The following is a 23,269-nucleotide window of genomic DNA, read 5'->3' as shown; positions in this document are numbered from 1 at the left end:
CAGGTTCCCTGCTAAGCAGGGAGCCCAATGTGGGGCTCGATCCCAGGACCCTGAGATCATGACCTGAGCTGAAGGCAGAGGCTTAACCCACTGAGCCACCCAGGTGCCCCTTCATCATTATTTTTAATCTTAGTCCTACCATGTAAATGACATTGATTAGAAAATTAAATACTATTACAATCAACGATCTGTTTTTTAGTTAAGCAGCAGAAAATAAAAATGGAAGGAAAATAGAAAGGTTAATTTTCTAATGTATAATTATGTATCATAAAAGCCTGTACTCCAAAAGTGTCTAGTGTGAGAGCTGAGGAATTGGAATCACTTGCTTAAGGTCACATATCTCCTCACTTACAGATGAAGATGCATTATTTAAGGGGGCTGGTGGTGTTGCTATTTGGATGACGAGGACAGGGAATTGGGAATGCCCAGCCTTGGCCTGATAATTATCACTTCTTCCAGAGAGTTTTCAAAGGGACTGCCCACTCAAAGAACGGGTGCAAAATGGGAATATAGGAGCCGCTTTATTAATAGCTCCATGAGGAGTTAATCTCTCTCTAGGACAGAGGTCTGAGGTCACAGTGAGATGGTGCATAGGCTTTGGCTATAGGAATAAGCAGGCTTTTATTCTCTATACTACAGATAACTGGTTGACAAAGTCAGGGTATTTCCTTTCATATTTTTAGTTACTACCAGTGGGTAGTAAATCCTTTGAGAAGCCTGAGAGGTGATGCATTCAATGGGACTTATCCTCAATGGTTTCTTGACCTCTGCCATATTCCAGTGTTTCCTGGTGGTATTTAAAACCTTGTTCAGCTCAATATTTGCAGATGACACATTTCTAGGTACTGAGAATTTCTCTTCGGTTTTGTGTATACATGTTATTTTAAAAAATAGCATATAGTTTTCCTTCCCTTCCCCTGTGTTCATCTGTTTTGTTTCTTAAATTCCTCATATGATAAAATAAGATGAAATCAGAGAGGGAGACAAACCATGAGAGACTCTTAACTATGGGAAAGGGACTGAGGGCTGCTGGAGGGAGGGGGGTGGGGGGATGGGGTGGCTGGGTGATGAACCTTCAGGAGGCCACTTGATGTAATGAGCCCTGGGTGTTCTATGCAACTGATGAATCTCTAAATTCTGTCTATGAAAATAATAATGCGCTATATGTTAATTAAATTGAGTTTAAATAAAATTTTTTTAGAAATACCATGTAATTTCATTCATATGAGGACTTTAAGGAATAAAATAAATGAACAAAGGAAAAAAAGAGACAGACCGAGAAGCGGACTCTTAAATGTAGAGAACGAACTGATGGTTACCAGAAGGGAGGTGGTGGTGGGGAGTGGGTGAAACAGGTGATGGGGATTAAAAGTACTGATGAACATGTGAATTGCCGGATCACTGTAATGTACACCTGAAGCTAATATAATACTGTCCGTTAACTGTACTGGAATTCAAAAAAAAAAAATGTAAATGAGTAAAATAATATCACGAAGAGTAAGTTTCTTTTCTACTCTTGTCCCTCGTGACAAAATTCAACTTCTTCATGGAGGCAACTTGCTGTTAACAACTTCTTAGGAATCTATTTACAAGACAATCCGTGACAACACAGGCATACATATTTTCATGCAAATGATACCTTTGTACATGCTGTCCTAAACCATGAACGCCTCAGTTTTAAGCAAACGCTACACCCAACGTGGAGCTCCAACTCGAGACCCTGAGATCTGGAGTCGCCGCTCTATGGACCGAGCCAGCCAGGCACCCTGCGAATGCGTCATTTGAAAAAATATTTCACTCGGTGTGTTTTCTGGTGTAATTTCCTGGGTGGCAAGTGTGTTTCGTGTAAAGTGAAGATGGCGTTGAGGGTGGAATTGTAATGGGTCTTTAGTTGCTTTGTTCTGTAATAAATTGCCTCTCATCTTTGAGGAGGACGCTGCAAGGGTGATGCTCCGTCACCTATGGAGACGGCCACTCCTGTCGCCTTTGCTTTGTCTTCCTCTCAATCTCTTCAACATTTTCAGAGAGCTTTGCCTTCTCCGACTTGGTCTCTTGAGGAGGCAGCTTTAGACTCAGTTGTCCCCTTGCGCCTGTGTGGAAAGCAGCAAGAATGGCCCCCGGGTATGTAGACGTCGTACAAGTCACATGCAGATTTGCTTCCTGATGTTTCGGTTGGGAGTTGAGGTCATTTTCTGGGTTCTGGGTCACAGTCACTGTAGTGGTGGTTACTCCATGAATAAGCAGCAGTTGGTAAAGAAATGCATCTAAGAGAAATTGCAGTGTGTGTAACGTGTGGGAAGTATGGCTTCATGAAACCCTCGTTTCAGATACACGTGTACTTAGGGCTGAGTGGTCATATCGCATCATGATATAAAAGGGTATTTCTTTTCTCTGGGTGGTGGTCAAAAAGGTTCAGAGTCTCTGTTTAAACTGCTTTGATCTGGAGGGTGACACGGAAGTGGATATGGTCATCCTCATTTCATAGGTGAGGGAGGCCGAGCCTGAGATGGTAGTATGGCCTTTTCTGGAGTAAAGGGTAGAGCTGGGGTTTGCATTTCAAGTTCTAGGCTTGGGATCTTGTATGATTTTATTCTGAACATATTTCTGTCCTCTATTAGTGACTATAAACAGAAATGGATAACTTTTTACTAGAAGCTTATGATTTGGTCACTGTAATTGCTTATGATTTGGTCATTGTAATGACATTTTGTGTGTGTGTGTGTGTGTGTGTACATGTATGTGTGCTCCAACCCAATCTGTTATATATGCATAATTTAATATGCATAATTTACTTAACTTGAGAAGCCTGTGATTTTCTTTATATATACCTTAATGTTTATTTCCTTAAATAACCAGAAAGTAGCCACATAAGAAAGTTGGAGAACCAACAGCGGCCAACCGGAAGGGCCCTAAAGAAAGCCATGCTCCTCCCTGTGCCGTGCAAGGGCCTACAGCCTCAGCCCCTGGCGAGGATGTTAGACATGCAGAGTCTCAGGCCTTATCCCATACCTGCTGAGTCTGAGTCTGTGTTTTATCTAGATACCCTTGGCCACTTGTACATTGACATTTGAACACTATGTAAGGCATCAGGCCATTTTTTTTTTTAACATCAGTTGAACAATGAAATGGCTTTCTGTGTATGTCAGTTATTCAGCTAATCTATTTACTGAGAGTGTACCATGGCCCAAAGCTTATCCTAGGATGTGGAGCTAGAAAGAAACTGTAAGTGGGCTCTTCTTGCTGGGAGCTTCAGTTCTAAGTAGGAGAGAATGACCACAAACACCTAAGTGCAACCAGGTATTAGAGGTGCTGTGATAAACCCCTATGTGGGGCACACAGGGGGTTGCTGTGTGAATCCCCATGTATGCGTGCAGGTGTACATGGGTGCTGGAAGAAGAAAAAGAATGATGCTTTTTCTGTTGTTGTTTTTTAACTATAGTAAATTAATTCAGACTTCACTGATGATCTGAGTTTAATTATTCCCTTGTGTTTTTTTCACTACCATCACATATAACTAGTAATTTATCACCTTCTTTGCTAGTAAATTCTTGCTCCTTTTTCCCCTCTGATGATGACCTTTATTTGATGAAGGGAGAAGTGAGCTCTGCATTCAGGTCGATAGATGCCTTTCGTAGGTGCCCAAGCCATGTCCTTAGGGCACCTACTGTGGCTGATAACTCAGTTCCTAGCAGGTAGCTGTATAAGCTTCTTCGTGCTCCTGCCTTCTAACCCCTAGACTAGGAAGGGTGGCTGGAGAAAGGATGCATATCTGGGTTCTTGGCAGATTTGCCTTGCTTGCTTCTCGGGTTAATGCTATGCATTGCAGGCTCTTTTGTGGCAGCGAGTTGGCATAAAGTGGTTTTTGAGAGTCAGAGACACACACTTTTGCACAACTCACCCTTTAGCTGCCTCATGGTGCTACCTCTGGCACAAAGTAAAAATCTGTTGAATATTAGCTGAATTCTTTGGGATGATACAGAGCAAATTAAGTGAGATACTTCCTAGCTTCTCTGCCATGCAGAGTGACGATCCATTTCCAGCTCCATATTTCACTAGCTGTGTAACTTGAGTTAACTCTTTGCCTGGCAAGTGAGGGATACATGTATTTTGTATGTGGATAGGCTTTGGATGGCGAGGAAAAGGATAAGGAGGACACCAGGTCTGTAGGCATGTAGTTGGGACTACCCTCTTTCTTTTGTGGGTTTTTCTTCTTCTTCTTTTTTTTTTTTTTTAGATTTTATTTATCCATTTGACAGAGGGAGAGCACAAACAGGGATAGCAGCAGGCAGAGAGAGCAGCAGGCTCCCCACTGAGCAGGGAGCCCAATGCGGGCCTCCGTCTCAGGAGCCTGGGATTACAACCTGAGCCAAAGGCACCCGCTTAACCAACTGAGCTACCCTGGCGCCCTACCCTTCTTCTTCTGAAACTTAATATTTCCATCTTAGATTTTAGGTATCCCTGCATTGTTCCAGTAGCCTGATGGTGTGTTCTGTTTTGACTTGCTTGCTTGATTTATTCCATGCCCCTGTAATTCACAGGGTCTGAAAATTCCATTTGGATTTCCCCTGGCAAGCAGAGAGGAGGACAGGCTATGCACTAATGTGAAGGTCTATAGCTTAGCATTGCTAGTTGCAAGGTCCTGCAGCTGATTCCTTGTGGATGTGTTTCTGGAGGGTCACCGCCTGAGCTTCTAAGCCAGATGCTCCCTCATTGTTGGAAAAAATCTGCAAGAATGGAAGAGATCCCTCCCCCACCAACACAGACCCAGAGACACAAAGACACACAAAGATACACACACACACACACACACACACACACTTTGTTGTTTTGTTCTTTCCATTTTACCATCTTCTTTAAACATGTAAATTTGCTTTCTCTCTTATGCAGTCTTATTTTTCCTGCAACTTAGAAGCATTTTTCTTTGCTCAATTGCCTGTTAAAATGGTGAACCATAAATCAGAGTTCTTGAAATAGTTCTTAGTCTGATTTAAGAAAATTATTAAGAGCTTTTCATTCCAACTATCTCAGCTGGTGTTTCCCTCCAAAAGACCCATTTTCTATCCTTTATCATGTGTGTGTCTGTTTCTTAGGCGTTTGCCTGCTCCTCCACACTGTTTTAAAATGTTTTTTAATTTTAAAATGTTTTAAAATGTTTTAAAATGTGAGCTCCAGGGGCGCCTGGGTGGCTTAGTGGGTTAAGGCATCTGCCTTCAGCTCAGGTCATGATCCCAGGGTCCTGGGATCAAGCCCCACATCAGGGTCTCTTCTCAGCGGGGATCCTGCTTCCTCCTCTCTCTCTGCCTGCTTCTCTACCTACTTGTGATCTCTGTCTGTCAAATAAATAAATAAAATCTTTAAAAAAAAAAAAGTGAGCTCCACTCCAAAGAATGAAGGAAGAAGCCTATGATGGTCGAGCTTGAAAAACTCAAAATTATTTGATAATTATTATGAACATACTACTATTTTAAAAATCTTAATCTAATCTTCGCCTAGAATAAGCAGTCTCGATTTTTGTTGTTTTCAAGTTATTTCTTTTAAGAATATATTCCGTCTTTCTTTTCTGTTCCTTTTCACCTTCCCAGGATTGTCGACAACCTATGCCTCACTATATATTCAATTTTTGAGGTAGAAATAGAGTCAGGAAGGATATGCAGTTGACCCTTGACTGACACAGGAATGAAGGGCTCTGACCCCATGCGGTTGACAATCCACATGTCTTCCAACTCTCCATAAACATTGACTGCTAATAGCTACTGTTGATCCTTTGGGTTCTTGGCCAATAAACGAACACTTGGTTGCATGTGTTTTGTATGTTATATATATCATATACTGTACTCTTATGATGAAGTAAGCTAGGGAAGAGAAAATGTTAAGGAAAACATAAGGAAGAGAAAATACATTTACAGGACTGTGCTGTAAAAATCTCTGTGTCAGTCGAACTGTGGAATGCTAACCTATTTTTTCCAAGGATTGACAATAGTTGCAAGGGGCTGCAGACACAAGCAGTTGTGCTTTTTATTCTAAGACTAATTTGCTGAGAACTTGGACTGTTCATGTGGCTTTCATGGGCCTCTGTTTCTACCTTTATGATATGATCTCCAAGATTCCATTCAGTTCTGATCCGGTTTAATGTTCCAACTGTTCTCTGTGACATAATAAATGGTACTAAAGGATAAGAAGGTGCTCAGAAGTTTAAATTAGTTATGAAGAAAACATAGGTCTGGATAGAACATTTGAACCAGAAAATTAGGCCGTGCCCTAGAATTTGGTAGCATCAGTCTCCATCAGCATAGACCTTCTTTGTTGATCACTTAAGATCTCATTGTGAGCATTCTTCTCTTATGTTCCGACTTTTCAAGGCAGAAAAGAACTTGGTGACGATTCTTGTTATTTAACAGGTGTTAAATCTATCTATAATTATTATTATATATATGTAAATCTATCTATATTTATATAAAATTATTATTACTTTTTAGTGCAGTGTTTGGCCAAAGGAAGGCCAAGTTAGTTTCTCAATTTGGACTGCACATTAGTCTCATTTGGGTTTTAAGGGAGGAGTGGCACCTGACATCTCCTCTCTACCCTCTTTCCCTCATCCCCAAGATACTGATTGGATTGATGTGAGCTGGTATTTGGGCAAGGGCATTTTTAGATAAGCTTTCTTGGTGATTCTAGTCAGTAGCCAGTGTTTAGCACTACTGGGTAGAGTTACTGAAGGTTTATGAGACTTATAACCCCAATAGGCACATGGACAAAGCATGTTTCCAGATGTGCACATCTAGAAAGTCAAGAGAAACAGAAATGTTTCTACATGACGTAAGTCTTTTAACCTTTCTAATCCTATGGGGTCTAAAATAGGAATAATATAATAATTGGCTTAAATGCAGTGGTCCTCAAAGTGTGGTCTCAGGACCAGTACCCTCAGGACCCCCTGGGCATTTATTAGAAATGTGCACTCTCAGATGCCACTCTAGACCTATAGAATCAGGAGCTCGGTGGGTGGTACATAGCCATCTGTGTTTAACCAGACCTTTCTGAGGTCCTGATGACCTCCAGAATTTGAGAACCATCAGCACGGAGGGATGGAGGACTAAGAGGTAGCCTTTGAAAATCTTAGTAGTGATTGGTGCATAGTGAGAGTCCAAAAAGCACAGTATTCTAAACATAGTGTGTTTGACTCCACGCGGGAGTCTGGATATAATGGGGAGCTAGATTGGACAGCTACTCTTCCAATGCTGAGTCTGTTATTTGTAGGGCAAATAGAGCCCAAGTGAACCATCCCCAAGGTGTATCAGAATATTGAATCCAAGCCACCCTCCTTCCAGTGTGCCATTTAGAGTTTATTTTATTAAGGCTTGAATCGTGATATTTTGGTACTATCCAGAAGCAACTCATTGGGTGATGGAACTCGCTGCCTTACCAGTAAGGGTTGAGTATCTGAAATGCAAAGAAAGGCGACTCATATATGAATATTATCTATTATTATTATTAAAATATTATTTTTTGAAGGAAAGACAAATCAAGAATTTTTTTTTTAATGGACATTTCCTTTTCCTAATAGGATTTCTTACAAAGTATTTTTAAAAAATTCCATGTCATGAAGCCACAGAGCTCTTGGGTTTATATATATACCTCAGATCTTAGAGGTTAGGTGTTCTCTTACGACAATATAACATCGGTGTGCTGTTCTGGTTGGCCAGTGGTGTTGAGGTTTCCTGATATGCCGACCCCTCATAACATCCTGCCTGGATTGTCTGTAGATTTCAGTGATGTTACTTATTTTAGTTTCTCCTGATTGGCCCTACATGGACTTTTAGATTAGTCTTTAGTAAAATGTATTGCAAGCAGGTTTTTTTCTTCTCAGAAGTCCTTGTTGGATCCCTACCGCATGCATGATAAAATTCAAACTGCATACTAGACATGCAACACACTTAAGAGTTGTTTTTTTTTTTTTTTTTTGTTACCGCACTTATTGTTAATACCTACTAGTATTATTTTACATTCCCATATTTCTGCTATCTTAATTACTTGCTCCTTATTCTCTAGGCCCTGGATGTTTTAATCTATGCCTTTGTTCCCCTATCTTTCTGCCAAGCAGACTTGTTGTCCGTATCATAATGTTCAGGGCCATTGTAATGCTCCAGTCTAAGTCTTCTTTGGTCCCTCCACCTGGACATAAACTTTCCTTTATCTTAGCTTCCAGAAGAGTTTGGTTCTCCGTCTCAATATATTTTATCTTGTATTGTCTTCATTTGTGTACACACTTTCTCCTCCTCTACTTGACTGTGAAAGTCTTATACCCCTCAGCCACTCCCCCACAACCCCAAGCACCTTCTCTGTTCTGGCTAAACATTCCTGCCCCCTCTAGACTAGACTAGCTTTTATGTCACTTCTAACCATCAGATCTGGTCCTCGTTATTCTCAAAATTAAGGCTACTGATGAAACTGAAAAGAGCTATCATGGGGGCTAACTGCTCGAAGAGACAAATAGGTCTATGTCTGTGCGGGAAACTTGAACAAAGGTATGATTTTCAAGAGTCCTGTGCGATTGCATGTATATTCACTTCCTGTGTGCATGTCCTTTCTGTAGGTGACTTCCTTCCACCCCCGCCTCCACCTCTAGATGATCCTGGTGCTCTTCCATCCAGCCCTGGAAACTTCCCTCCTCCACCACCCCTTGACGAAGGTGCTTTCAGGGCACAGGTAAGATGTGTGGTTGAAGTCATATCAATGAGCCGTGCTTGGAAGTTCGTGAATTCAGTGATTGTTTCTGTGGTGGATGAACATTTATTCAGAGCCTGAAGAGAGCTTTACAACTTATGAAAGCTCAGGTCCTTTAATGCCACCTCCCCGGCTGAAGCTTCTCAGAACTCTGCTGGCTTGCTTTCGAAAGCCCCAGAAATCCTTTCGCCTACTAATTTTGTTCTGAAACTCAAAACCATTTTTTAGAAATGCCACTTGAGAATTCCACATTTTCTTGTTATCCTGGGGACCCAGCCATGCTTTTTTATTGCCTCGTTTCTCTGTCTACAAACATTGCATTCTGCGTGAGTAAGAGTGATCTTCAAAGGCTCTGGTTGGTCACTGTGGTCACTTAATTGGTCAGTGGCATCATTCTAGCAAAAGCACCAGCAAAACTTCTTGGGGTATTCTTTACTGAGTGAGGTCAAGGATGCACATTAGAGTATGTATTGATTATGTACAAGTGGTGTGCTCTACAGAGTGCTGATTGCAAGTAACTTGGGGCTGGAATCAGAAGCAATGGTAGGAATAGTCAGTCTGTGATTGCGTAGAGTCACTGGTGACTATATGCCACCATTTAGCATCTAAATGCTATTCATATCAGGAAGGAAAACTAAATAACAAAGTTATAGAATTATTGTTGTGTTTTACAGGTGAGGATGTTACTATAGATATATAGACAAAAAAAAAACCTTGTCTTTCAGAGAAACATCAAAAATATTTGGGGAGGAAATTAATGGTGTCTGGTATGGTCTTTAAAATAATAAGAGAAGGGAGCTGATGAGTGAGAAAATAGGTGAAAGAAAGATTAGTTATTAGTTGGTAATTGTTGAGTACATGCAGGTTGATTCTATTATTTGGTCTACAATTTTCCATATTAAGTTTGGGAATGGACAGGTCATGGGAACTAGTTAAATGGTTTAGTCCATTGTCTGGTTTTCTTTCTCATAAATTTCGGGTTGGGAGAGACAAAGGAAGAAATGGTACATTCATTCAGCAAATATCCCATGTGCCTGTGTGTGTCCCTTTATAGCACCAGGAATTCTGTAGCAAAAAGACATACAGGGTTCTGCCCTCGCAAAACCCACATGTTACTGAAACTGGTAGATGTAGGCAACATTCCTACATTGATATAAAGTGCCTTAGAATGAGATCAGGGCTGTGGGATGGAGGACAGGGTGGTCCAGAGGCCTTGCTGAGAAGGGGACACCTAAGCTTTGGAGGGAGGAAAGGGGAGTAACCATGTGAGTTTCTTGGGAGCATATTTTCATATAGGAGAACTTAACATAAGAAACTTTTTGTGTTATTGATAAGTTAAAATGATTATGTTCTGGTTATAACCAGTGACCTCTCATTCACTTTGGAACCCAGATCTTTTAAAATCTATTAAAAATTGTATGTCTTAGAGCTCCATATCATGGATTTTCTATAAAAATCTTGACTTTCCTATAAATCTTGCTGATAAAATGTAGTGAGCTATTAAAATCAAAGCTCAGATTCCACTAAAGGATAGGAGTTGTATTAAGTTTATATTCATTTTATGCAGCAGCTAATTAGCAAATAGAAATAACATGATCACTTTTTCTTATTTTTAGTCATTTTTTATTAACAATTAAAAAAAAGTATCTTACATTTGTCTTTTATATACCTCTGCTCTTATTTGGTCCTGGGCTGTTCTTTGCATATTATTGAATTTACATAATTAAAAACTTCATTTTGTCTATTTGGTCTCTTAGAATATTATGGAAACTGCTTTCTTGCATTTTAAATCTTGAGTTCTAAAAAGCTTGTTTGACCTTGTGACAGAAAACTTGTGTTTGATTGCTAGTTGAACAACGTAATCTAGTTATGTGGGTTTTGTTTTGTTTTTAAGATTTATTAACTTATTTTAGAGAGAGCGAGCGAGAGAGAGAGCGAGCGAGCGAGCACACAGGGAGCAGGGGCAGAGGGAGAGGGAAAGGGAGAATCTCAAGCAGATTCTGTGCTGAGCTTGGAGCCCCACATGGGGCTTGATCTCATGACCCTGAGATCAGGAGCTAGCAGAAACCAAACGTCTGTATATTTAAATGACTGCACCACCCAGGTGCCCCTCTAGTTACATGGTTTTGAACAGGTCACACTAAATCCAATTTTTCTTGTAATTAAAAGTAAGGTAACTGTCTCTACCTCTAGTAGCTAGATGAAATATAGATGGATTTGAAATTGCCAAGTTATAATGGTTGTACGGATATTTTGATGTTTTAACTGTTACTATATAAAAATAACAACAGCAGTAATCATAAGGCTTTCCCAAAAGGTTTAATTAAGAAAAATTCAAACATGGGCTTTCATAAAAATTACAAATATTCTTTTCCTGTGTGGACTGCATCGTGATAACGATACTAAAACCATGACTTTGTTTTTTATTTTTATTTTTTTTAATTTTTGAAAAATATTTTATTTATTTATTTTACAGAGAGAGTGAGAGGTAGAGACAGAGCATGAGCAGGGGGGAGAAGGCAGAGGGAGAGGGAGAAGCCGACTCCCAACTAAGCAAGGAGCCTGATGCGGGAATCATCCCAGGACCCTGAGATCATGACTTGAGCCAAAGGCAGACACGTAAGCAACTGAGCTGCCTAGGCGCCCCATGACTTTGCTTTTTAAAAGGAAGGAAATAAAAATCTGGTTGACATGTTGGCTTATGTTTTTTGCAGAATACAAGGAAGGAAAAACGTAAAACGGAGTTTGCCAAATGGGAAAGGACAGATCTGGTAGGAGAGGCATGTTATTCTTGAATATATGGAAGATCGTGCAAGTTCAAAAGAAAACAGGCACACCCTTCCCTTGTGTGAGAGTGATAGTGACTTGGCCCTGCCCTGGCCATATTTGAACCTCTTTGGAATCTGAACTATAATAAAGCCCAGAGTAGTATAATCACCAGAGAAAATTTTGCACTTTTTCCTCTCGGCCATGGTGAAACCTCGTGTTGCCAAGTCCAAATTATAGCTGGTAAATGGGTGTTTTTTTGTAGAGATCTATTTATGTTTCCAGCCAGATTTTCAGGTCAGCGTCAAAAGAATGTCTACTAAGACTGGCTATAAGAATTACAAGATTTTCGGGGCGCCTGGGTAGCTCAGTGGGTTAAAGCCTCTCCCTTTGGCTCAGGTCACGATCCCAGCGTTCTGGGATCGGGCTCCACATCGGGCTCTCTGCCCGGCAGGGAGCCTGCTTCCTCCTCTCTCTGCCTGCCTCTCTGCCTACTTGTGATCTCTGTCTGTCAAATAAATAAATAAAATCTTAAAAAAAAAAAAAAGAATTACAAGATTTTCAGCGCTGAAAGGGACCTTAGGGATCAGGTAGTCCGTCCCCTGGCACCAGCCATGAGTTACAGCCTCTTTGAGGACTTGGTAAATGAATTAATTCCCTGTATTCACAAATGGGGAAACTGAGACCAAAGGAGGTGGGCATCCTCTAATCCATACCTGTGTTTGAGGAATCTTGATTTCTGGGTTCGTCCTTCCGGAGGCCTTGCACATTGTACACGGTTTTGCTTTAGTCCTCCCCCAGCCTGTAAGACTCTGAGTTTCAGACAAGGGGATTATAGGCACTGCTGGGGTTTTGCTTGGTGCCCTGAATTTTCAATACCTGCTAGGTAGGCACTTTTATTTTATTTTATTTATTTAGCAAAAGGCAAATATTTAGTGTCAGTAATTCTTACTTTGATTTTTTTTTTTTTTTTAGGAAAAAAATGAATCTTGGAAATCAAATGAGGGCTTTATCTTTTCTTTTCTGTCAGGTTCTGTTTGACCGCGCAGTTCCTCTGAGGTTTGGAGTGACCAGTGGGGTGGCCCCTTCTTTCGTTCATTTGTTCTTCCTTCCTTCGTCATGAGTTGAATACCTTCTGTAAGTCAGGCCCATACGCTAGGGATTGTGGTCTCAGATGTTGGCGTCATGGTTCTATGGCCCTGAGCCTCGACCTTGGGACTGTATAGCATTGTTCTGATCTGATGCCATATATCTGGTCGTTGGTTCTTATTTCGGCAGCTGATGGGCAGGTCTGTGGTATCACTTAGAGTAGTTTCACAGGGGAAGAGTGTCTCACAGGATTTCAGGTTTACAAGGAAATTAGAGCTCATCATTTAAGTCCCTTTCTTTTGTTTGGATCTCCTTATTCTTTTTTCCCAGTTGAACAAAATGTTTATGGGTGACTGTTGCAGGTGACATGATTTTGGAAGATAAGGAGATGCTGGATCCCATACGGTGCCTCTGAACCAAGTTTGGGAGATGCACGCAGACACAGCTTTCAAACTAAGGTGTTCTGTCATAAATTACACCTTAGCACGCTGTGATCAGAAGTACAGTCTAAGTCCTTAGCTGTGGTAGAAGGTGGGGGAAATAAATTAACTGGCTGGAGAGCTACAAGGATTTTTAGAAACAGTTGCCATTGCACTGTACTTTGATGGACGGGTAGGACCTTAATTTTCAGATGCGGGGAATAGATCTTTCAGGAATAAAGTAAGAAAAATAGACGTATTGATTGGAAAGCACCAAGCAGTGTGATGGGCCTGCCTGCATTCCAGACTGTGGATTTTGCCCTTGATTCTGAAATCGTTGACAGTTTATTGCAGATGTTTGTTAATATTGTAATTATAAGGGTGACATCCCCAGATCTGTTGTTGGGTGCCATGTGGTGCTTTCAGCAGCCCATCAGGCATAACCTGTTGCACTTGTGGGAAACCCTATGCAGAGAGCTCTGAGTTGTCTGGTACACTTCCTTGAGCTCTCAGGGACTTGTCTCCAGATACCCAATGGCTTCAAGTTCAGGAGCCCAGTACTTAAAATGGCCACGTTTCCTAACATCTGTGCTTGCCTTTCTAGTTGATGGCTCCTCACTGCCTCTCTCTGTGAGCCCGTCCTCTGGCTTGCCTTTATTTGCCCCCTCTCCAGGGATGTGTATACTTCGAGTTTTCATCTCCCCTTTTCCGCTCATCCTGGCAGGATGGCCAAGACCCCATTTGGTGCTGTTGCTCCAGCCCCTCCACTTTAGAGAACAGACCGTGATGCCTGCCACCGGTTACTCCCTGTGTTAAAAACTTCTTTCTCTTATGGAAGTGAAATTTGTCTCTTTGTGACTTCTTCCCAGTGATTTTATTCCTACCTTCTTTGAGCCAATGGCACACCTGCAGAGTAACTATCGGGCCATTGAGGGGTAAGTGAAGTCTGCCTCGAGAAGCTGATCATTAAGTCTGCTGAATGAGGTGACTTTTTTGAGGACCGAGTGAGAACGGTGTAATGTGAGCTATGCACTGAACTTGGGCCAATGCCCAGGGTTAATTGAAAAGAGAAGGAAGAAGGAACATCTCTGAAATCGTTTATGGTCTTGTCTTAGTCTGTCTTTAAAAGTTTGAGGCCAACTCATTTCTGTTCTTAAGAAAACATTTTCAGAGCTCATTTATGTACGTGGTGGATGGTGGCTTACCATCAGTTATCCGCTTATATCAGTAATCATTTTAAAGTCTCCTGGTGTTAGCGTGGCTGGCATTGGATTCCGTGTCTCGTGACTCTCGGTCTAGTCTTCTCATGGTCACAGGTGTGGAATGACAGATTTTTACTTGTAGACCTACAAGTAGGCATTGGATTCCGTGTCTCGTGACTCTCGGTCTAGTCTTCTCATGGTCACAGGTGTGGAATGACAGATTTTTACTTGTAGACCTACAAGACCTACAAGACCTAGAGGACTCAGGCCACGGCCATGGCCACCTTCTTCCATGCACCCACAGAAATAGGCAGCAGGACTTGCTTTATATGGCTTTGACATGCCCTATCGTAGAGGTCCTTCCTTCTGCTGCCTGAGAGTGTATTGAGGAAGCAGGGGACCGGGTCAAAAAGGAGATTCAGGCAGTAAAGGCGAAGAGGAGAGGTAATGTCCAGTCCTGCTAGAACAAACCAGAAATGGTCACAAGCTCTAATTCACTCGGCACTTGGATGTGCTTGTCCTTTCTGCACAGTGAGAGGACAGGAGTATCTTAATCCTTGAGAACAGACCAAAGGAGTGATTGAGATGCTTCTTTCTTCCTGGCCCTTTCCCGCGTTCCCTGGGCCTCGGGTTAGTAAGCCCTCGTCAGTTTGTAGCTTTGTTTGTGACCCCAGCAACATCAGTAGCTTCACGGCGCTCTCCTCTTTGTGCTGGGAGGCCAGTGTGTATTTAGCAGGGCCAGGAGGTTCTTAGGTTTTGGTCAGTGGGACTTTCTACAAGTAAATTTCAAAGGTTTTCTGTTTGCTTTTCTCTCCGAATCATCATCTCATTGGGTGTCCCGATGAGCCAGGAGAGATATTTTTGGTGTCTGGACTTGTAAGCACTTCTTTGAAAGTAGCAGGCCTAGAGCCCCTAGTGGGTATTTTAGTATTTCATTTAGCAATTTGAACCTTTTTCATGGAATGTCATGGTTTTCTCTGCCTTTTTCTTAAGGACCTATTTTAAAGAGGTAAACCTGCTCCTGGGGATCAGGAGTCGAGTGTGTGTACACACACACACACACACACACACACACTCATTCACACTACCAACCCGATTACACTGTCCCCGCCACCGTCTAGTGACCTGGGGCATCCATATGTTTTCTGCAGGGAAGGACTTGAGGAATCGCTGGACAAGAGTCCTCCAGGGAGATGGGTTGTGGTCAGTAATGCTGTAGGTCAGGGTAACCAAGGAGGTCAGGTTTGCTCTAGCTCTTGAGCTTCTAAATGGGGAGTAATTGACCCTATTTGCATATTTCAGAAAGTGTCCTTTGCCTGGAGACAAGTGTAGGAACTGCAGTTGGTCCTTGTTTCTCCCATCAAGAATCCTGGTGGTTTCTTCAAAGCTCTAATATCCCTAGTTATTATTTTTTTTTAATGTGTTTTGTCTCTTAATGTAAATGAAGCAAACAGTATAGATCAACTATTTTCCATCATGTTTCTCTATCAAGGAAAAATTAGGATCTCTACACCACGTGAGGTTTGAGCGTTCTTCCTGGTGCCTCCAAACAGTTAGTAGGACAATTTGGAGAATGTGCTGTAATGTTTTAAATGTCATAACTCAACCTCTTTTGAAGGGGTCATTTCTCACATTACATTGTATCACCACTTTATCAATAACTTACAACTTTTGCTTGTTTATGGCAGTGTCTTGTTTGCCGTTTCTCTTTCTTGAATTCATGTCATGATTCTTTTTTATTTTTTTCTCTGCCATTAATACTATGTCTAGTAATTTTTTTTTGGCGGGGGGAAGCCTGCATGAATAACCTAGCTCCTGAGTTTTTATATATCTGAAGATGATTTATTTGTGCCTTTACATTTAAGTAAAAGTTTGGCTGCAGGTAGAATTCGAGGGTCAAATTTCCTTTATCGTTATTCCGTGAAGATTTCTATACTGTCACTCTAGTATCATTTAGCATTGCAAGTGAGAAATCTGATTCCAGTCTGTTTTCCCCCCCTCCAGTTTATGAACTTTTTTTTGTTGGATCTGCTAGCCTTATTTGTAGGAGTCTGTGGTTTCCCCCGCCTTGCACCTGGGTTTAGGTCCCTACCCACCCCAGCGTTTCCACTCATCATTCAGTGGATTTGTTTGATTGGAGAAGTCCAGTTTTTATTTAGCTAAGAGGGGTTTTCTTGTGTTACTAGGGGAAAAAAAAAAGCATTTTAACTTTTCGTTTGCCATTTTCTTTCTTACGGAGCCCCTGTTTTATCATTTTGGATTTCTTCTCCTTTCTTCATGTTGGTATTCTTTTTCAGTAGTTCTGCCTCTGGAAGAATCCCCGTGGCTTGCTTCCTTTCCTTCTTTTTTAATGTTTTGTAGAGATGGTCTGCTCCTGACTAACAAATGCTACATCCACCTGAATTAGGGGAGGGAATGTGGTAGGAGTGGCTCTGGATCCGCTGTTCTGGTAAACCTCGCTACCGTGTACTCCAAACTTTATGTTTTACCTTGATCAGGAATATGTGGTCCTTTGAATAATGTGGTGACCACAGAATGGGGTCTGCATCTGGTCTTCACCTTCTGTATGTAATTAGGGGGGGCAGGCCAATGAAAGGGTTTGCCTTGGATGCACAGACCAAGAGCAGACCAGTAAGCTCTCCTGGAGCCCTCAAGGCTATGTATGTATGAGCTGCGAGGATCCCATGGCAGGTAGCAAATCCCCAATTGCACTTGTCACATAGATGCTGAGTGAGGGCAGCAGCCAGTTGTGGGGCGGGGTGGGGAGGTAGGGCGGGGTCTCTGGTGAGTTCTCTAGGCTTATCTGTTTCCTCCCTCACTATTTTTCCCCCTCCGTGCATCTCAATGACTATGTCACCCTAAGTATCAGGGAATGTGGCAAAGAACTTTTTATTAGAAAGGATGAACTCACTAAGTGATTTTACTGCTGTTATGACATTCTATACTCCAAACATCCTTTCCCAAGAGGCTCCCCACCCCCTCACCCTTCTTGTTGTGACAGCTCAGAGTCAGCTATTAAAGTCAGGTGTTGCTACCTTTTGTTTTTTATCTCAAGCTCACTCTCCTGCCCTCCAGGGCTTCATCAGGAAGAGCCCTCCTTAGTTCCATCATCTAAACCAAGTCAGTCATACTAGGTTATCTAGGGATAACCTAGTATGATGGGAAACACGGTCACCATGGGGTCCAGACACTGGGCCCCTCACTTACTAGCTGTATGCTGATGGCCGTGCTATTTAACCTTTCTGCACCTCAGTTTGCTCCTCTGTAAACTGGGCAGTTATTGAATCTAACTCTTCGGATTGCTGTGGGGTTTCGAAGAGATGATGCACATAGAGAATATTGTATGTGCCTGACATATCCCAGTGCTTAGAAAATGTTTTCTGTTGATGTCATCACTTTTGGGCAGTTCTGGGCTAGCTGGCCTCTGCGCTGAGTTCTGGAACAGTTGTCACTGTCTTTGGTTTGCTTCCCTAAGGTTCACTGGTGACCCCACTCCTTGCTCCTATATATGCTTGGGGATTTGGGGCCTTTTGCTAAAGATGTACTTCCACAAACTCCCATCTGTAAAATGAATGATTGGATTAACTCATCTTTTTAGGTCTCTTTTAGCTCTAAAATTCACTGCTTTAGTAATGAAATATCACCTCTTTATAACTTCACAGTGATTTACAAATTGCAGAATACTTTATATTGTCTTATCTGATCTTCACATATAAAAAAAGAAACAAAAATATTTTAACCAATTAAAAAAAAAATTGAGGTCCAAGTTGTTGAGGCAACTTTTTTTAGATCTCACAAGTGTCATGGAAGCAGTGATTTATTTTTAAATGGACAAAAACAAAAACAAAATGTATTTTGGGGACTTTTAAGCCTCTTGGCTTAGTATCAGTTCCCTTACAAATGAGAGAAGGCAGATCATTTTGAATTCTCAAAAAGCAGCCAGAGTCATCAACAATATGTGTTCATGGATGGTGGCCAGGGGCCACCGAGATAGCTTTCTATGAGGTTCTTTAGTGGAAATAAGCCACATCTTCCATCCTACCCGTCAGCATATTCTCTGACAATCCCCTCACAGATTGTACCATGTTCTTCTTATCCATGGATTTGGTAAGAGGCTCTGTTGGGCTCCCAAATCCTTTAGTTCCTTTATAATTTGCATAATCCACTCAACATGGGCACAAAACAACTTGATCTGAAAGAAGGGGTAAAAGAGGGAGTAGAAGATGCCAAGACTGAAAACCCAGGGCATTAACTCAGATTTTATTTTTGAAACTCCCAGTGTTTGGGGGAGATTTTCTCTGCATAACTGATTTTGCTCGATCCATTCAAAAGTCAAGTATTCATGCATCTCAACTAGGTAATTTGCAGTGTGTTATTGCGCACAATACTTATGCTACTTTTGAGGGGTCCCGCTCTTCTTATCATTTTATCCTTCGCTTTTGTGAGTTTGACCTGTCCAAGGCCTCCAAATTCCATAAATTCCAAACTGGGCTTGGAGTGTCTTTTGTTTTGTTTTTAAATAAACGGTTTTCATACACTTGATCTCACTTGAGCCTTTAAATAACTTATGAAACGGGAACGGTAGGGATAATCTCCATCTTGTGCAAGTGAAGGAGCTGAGGCTCAGGGAGGCTAAGTAATATTCTAGGTTTCCATGGTATTAAGTGTCCCCGGCAGGGATCAGACCCTGAGTGCTGTCAGTCCATTCCATTTCTCTCTCTCTGTCTCTCTTGCCATCACTGCTTTATTGTTACTTTTCTATTATGTTCCTTTTTGATGAAGGGCACAAAACACCAGTTGTCACCTTCCTCTCCACATACTCAATATTTGGAAGTTCTTCCTCGTATGACTTGTGCTGTAGAATTCTCTAGGGCAATATGATCTTCAGCTTCCATTTTATCCACCCCCCAATTGTCTGTATCATTGTGGATTGTAAGAATGTACTTTGCTATTAAAATATTGGAAAGAGAGGTGCCTGGGTGGCTCAGTCGGCTAAGTGCCAGACTCTTGATTTCCGCTCAGGTCATGATCTCACGGTGCCGAGATCCAGCCCTATTTTGAACTCTGCGCTCAGTGGTGAGCCTGCTGGAGAATCTCTCTCCCTCTCCTTCTGCCCATCCCCCCACTCAAATAAATAAATCTTTAACATATGGGGAAGATGTTTATAAACCTTTAAAACAGAATTCTTTCCATAATTTTTTGTTTGTTTTTATATTTATTTTACCAATAAACTTTAGTAAAGATAACAATTTTTATGATGTTGGAACGAGTAAAATCGGTGGTACCTGGTATAAATAAACTGTTTCTATGGCAGTTTTTTGAAAGGGGAGATGGGAGTAACACACGACAGGTGGATTCACATGATAAGAAATGTGATTTAGCTGTTATTTTTAGAAGTACAGAATTTGGCTAATGAGCCACTCACCTCAATGAAACAAAAGGGAGAGAGAGAGAGAGCGTGCACGCGTGCTTTGGAGGCATAAGGGTGGTCAGAGCCCTTTCTTTGACCATAATTTCTGTTGTTCCTTCCAGTGCTTAAAACAGTCTGTCTCTGCCTGCCTTCTGTTTTGAATCCATCATGATATACCAAGATGATATGTGATCTGGGGCAGACCATCCCTAAGAACCAAGTCTCAGTTTCTTTAGCCATAAGCTAGTAGGATGCTTCCTATCTTCTGTTATGTTTTGTTTTGTTTTTAAATGATTACATAAAAATAACCCATTTGATAGCACTTTCTAAAATAGCAATTACAGAATTTACCTTAAAAGTGCTTTTTGGGGGGGGGGGTAATATTGTTTCAACATCCTTGAGCTTTCATTTTAACTCGTAACAATTATATAACCCCTACATTTAGAACAGTACACTTACTACATGGCCTTTCAGTGTAGTCAACGTCATGGCGGGTATGGAGAGGAGAAGAGCCAACTGTCTCTTGGGCAGCCCTCGCTGACTGCAGGAGCATTTAAGAGTTAGGGTTCTGACTTTGAAAGACCTGTCTCAGAGCTTCAGAGAGTACCTGGCTGGCTCAGGCTTAGATAGTCCAGAAAGAGATGATCAAACAAGTAAATAAAAAAACATGGCCACCAGAAGAGTCTTTCACGATGCATATTACTTTTATGACTATTTTATTTCAAACCATTTCGTGAGTCAAAATGTGCCTGGAGGATTGTTTTCATTTCCTTTTCACCTGTTGAGAGTTGTACAGTGTCACTTTAGTAATTCTTTGCTGACCCGGTGGGGATAGAGACCAGTTTTGGGCCATGGCAACGACAGAGAGGTATTTTCATGGAGTTACAGATTCATTAAATGAGTCTGTCTTAGCCTTCCCTCCATGCCTGCCATGTTTCTGTAAACCGGGACTTAAGCCCTAGTCTCAGCATTGACTGAAGTCATTTCAACGCTACCGAAACGGCCCTTGTCCACGTTTGCCATGTCCTCTGATTCCCCAGTGACTGTTCTTTTTCTGACATCTTCTACCCCTTTCAGGCAGGTAACACTTGATTTGAACCTCCTCACTTCCTCCTTCAATTTTCACAACAGAGAACTCCCTGAGTCCCCTTTCTGGATCTGCGATGATTCCTTTTCTCTCTCTTGTACCAGATCCTCTTTCTGTTTTTCATCTCCCCCTAAATTTAGGTGTCCACTCAGTGTTCTCCCTTTTGACCTCCTGTCTTTTCTCAGTAGAAGTCATCACTCTAATAGAGTCAGCTTTGATCTCTTATTTATGACTTGAAATGGTTATGACTTTTTTCCTCAGACAAGCATTGTGCCATTTATCATAGAGTCTTTCTACAGGGAAAACCTCTCTCTTCACATTCGTTATATCCCAGAGCTACTCATCGTCTTAGCCCAAGACTTGCACTCTGTTAAAAATACCACCATATTTTCTATTATTCCAAATTCGAAACTCTGGTCGTTGCTGGTATGTCTTACTTTTTAAAAATATATCTGTTACCAACATCTCATATTTTTTGGTTCAAAAAGGACTGTCAGGTTTGCTCTCCTCTCTTATTTTCCTATTCATTGTCCTAGCTTCTTCCTTCTCTGAAACACAATAGACTCATTGCTTTGATTCTTTTTTGTTTTATTTTTTTTTAAAGTTTTTGTTGTTGTTTTTCTCTTCCAGCTGCATATCCCTAACCAATTAGTCTTCAAAAAAAGATATTTTCTTCCTTTGGCTTTTTATTGTTGGCCACCACATTAAATTTCTTTCCTTAGTTGATTTTCAGAGTATTCTGTGACCTCCCTGACCCTTTAAAGCACACCTCCTCTCCCGCTGGGCTCTTTGCAGTCTTTGCCCTTGTGAGAAGGATGCCTTCAGTGTCAGCTTCCCATGCTGAGTTAATCTTCCTTGCTGTCTTTCTTGCTCCTGAAACCTCCTCATTTCTCACCTGAGGAGAAATCCTTCCCATTTTGAACAGCCAGATTCAAACCTGACTTTCTTCCCTGTAGCTTCTGATACCCCCAGCTCACCACAGTCCCTCCCTTCAGTTTTCCTGGACTCTGTTGACTGGGTAACATGGGGTTGTGACGTGACCTCAGGGTGCGGTGCCAGGAAGCTGCGCTCTGTTGCTAGCCAGTTGTGTGACCCATCTTCACATGCAGAATGGGAACCACGACACGTTCTTAGAAAGTTGTTTTGAGGATTAATTAAGGTAAGGAGTGTAGAGGATCCAGTACTGTCTGGTTCATACTCATGGCTACAATGAGTCAGTTAATGATGTCTCATTTTTCTGCCATTTAATACATGTTTCTTTGTGACTGATATAATTATATTATGTATATTAATATTGCCTCCAAACTATATATTTAAAAAGCCAGAGTTAAACTATGGCATGGAAGAGACCTGTAGAAATTATTATTATTATTTTTTTAAAGATTTTATTTATTTATCTATTTGACAGAGATCACAAGTGGCAAAGAGGCAGACAGAGAGAGAGAGGAGGAAGCAGGCTCGCTGCTGAGCAGAGAGCCCGATGCGGGGCTCAATCCCAGGACCTGTGATCATGACCTGGGCTGAAGGCAGAGGCTTTAACCCACTGAGCCACCCAGGCACCCCAGACCTGTAGAAATTATTGAACATCACGAATCATAGAAACTCAGATTTGAAAGGGTTCTAATCCTGCCCATCTTTCTTGTGAAGAGGAAATGAGGGGAGGGCTAGATTTTTTAAGTGAACCACCCAGTGTGACCTTTAGTATGAGATCTGGCCCCAGCACCAGCTGGAGGGCTCTGTATTCAAAGGCTTAAACTCATTCAGTTATCCTCTTGTTCATTCCCCTTTTAGAAATGGGCTGAAGGCTGGGTCATGATTCATATTCCTATATCATCCATAGTCTGTATCTCATTGAGGAATATCTGGTTGATGTTTGTGGATTGATTGATTGACTCAGTCATTCTTTGTCTTGGCAATAGGAATTTTCTGGAAACATCTACGGAATGCACTATACACAGGCTTATCACTCTTTTGATGCTTTTGATGCTGTTGTAAACAAACAAAACTGTTCGACATGTACCACTTCTGTGTACTGGCTCAGGGTGGTGGGGAAAGGAAGCGAGAGAGGAAGTTATATACATCTTGAGCCAATCAAGCTTTCCTATTTTTAGTCCTTGCTACTGTTTGGAAAGTACAGCCCCTGTTCATGGCAGTCTGGCATGCGTTTCCTCAGTGCCATTTCAAAAAGGGGAAAAATAAATATGGGAATTTTTTATAGTGAAAATAGTTACTCAGTAAAATCACAGAAGTTCCTTCTTTTTCTCTTGATGAAACCTCAAACCCACTAGGCACACAGTCCTCAACCTCAGCTATGCATGTCGGAGGCTCTCGCAGAGCAGGAGACTGGAGTCAGCAAACCCTCTGAGAGCAAGATGTGCCGGGGTGCCTGTGAGAGACAGGACAGGGAAGGCGGGGGACGGGATCAGTGATCCCGTTGATCAGTGGCTGGCTTGGCTGACTGCCAAATGTTGTCCCCTGGAGAAAGTTGAAACTTGAACTGCAAAGAGACCCAGCTTTATAGCCCTCGCTTTAGCTCTTCCTTCTGCCCGAGTGTCTCTCTCTGTCTTTCCGTCTC

The 23,269-nt window shown here is 41.7% G+C and overlaps 1 protein-coding gene across 20 annotated transcripts in view; it reads left to right on the top strand.

Moving 5' to 3' along the window:
- Positions 1-23,269, top strand: part of LOC123940120 (LIM domain containing preferred translocation partner in lipoma) — a 660,801-nt gene that overhangs the window by 277,883 nt on the left and 359,649 nt on the right. For 19 of the 20 annotated variants that reach the window (XM_046002569.1, XM_046002568.1, XM_046002572.1 and 16 more), the window contains one exon: positions 8,591-8,703. In XM_046002569.1, coding sequence (XP_045858525.1) covers positions 8,591-8,703 — 113 coding nt within the window. Of the gene's footprint in view, positions 1-8,590; positions 8,704-12,606; positions 12,625-23,269 lie in introns of those variants that run through there. The other variant, XM_046002588.1, reaches the window with a different exon arrangement.

This window comes from Meles meles, chromosome 4 (assembly GCF_922984935.1).
Source record: "Meles meles chromosome 4, mMelMel3.1 paternal haplotype, whole genome shotgun sequence".
Taxonomy (NCBI): Eukaryota; Metazoa; Chordata; class Mammalia; order Carnivora; family Mustelidae; genus Meles; species Meles meles.
Note: the sequence above shows the minus strand (reverse complement) of the source record. Positions and strands in the feature narration are given on the sequence as shown.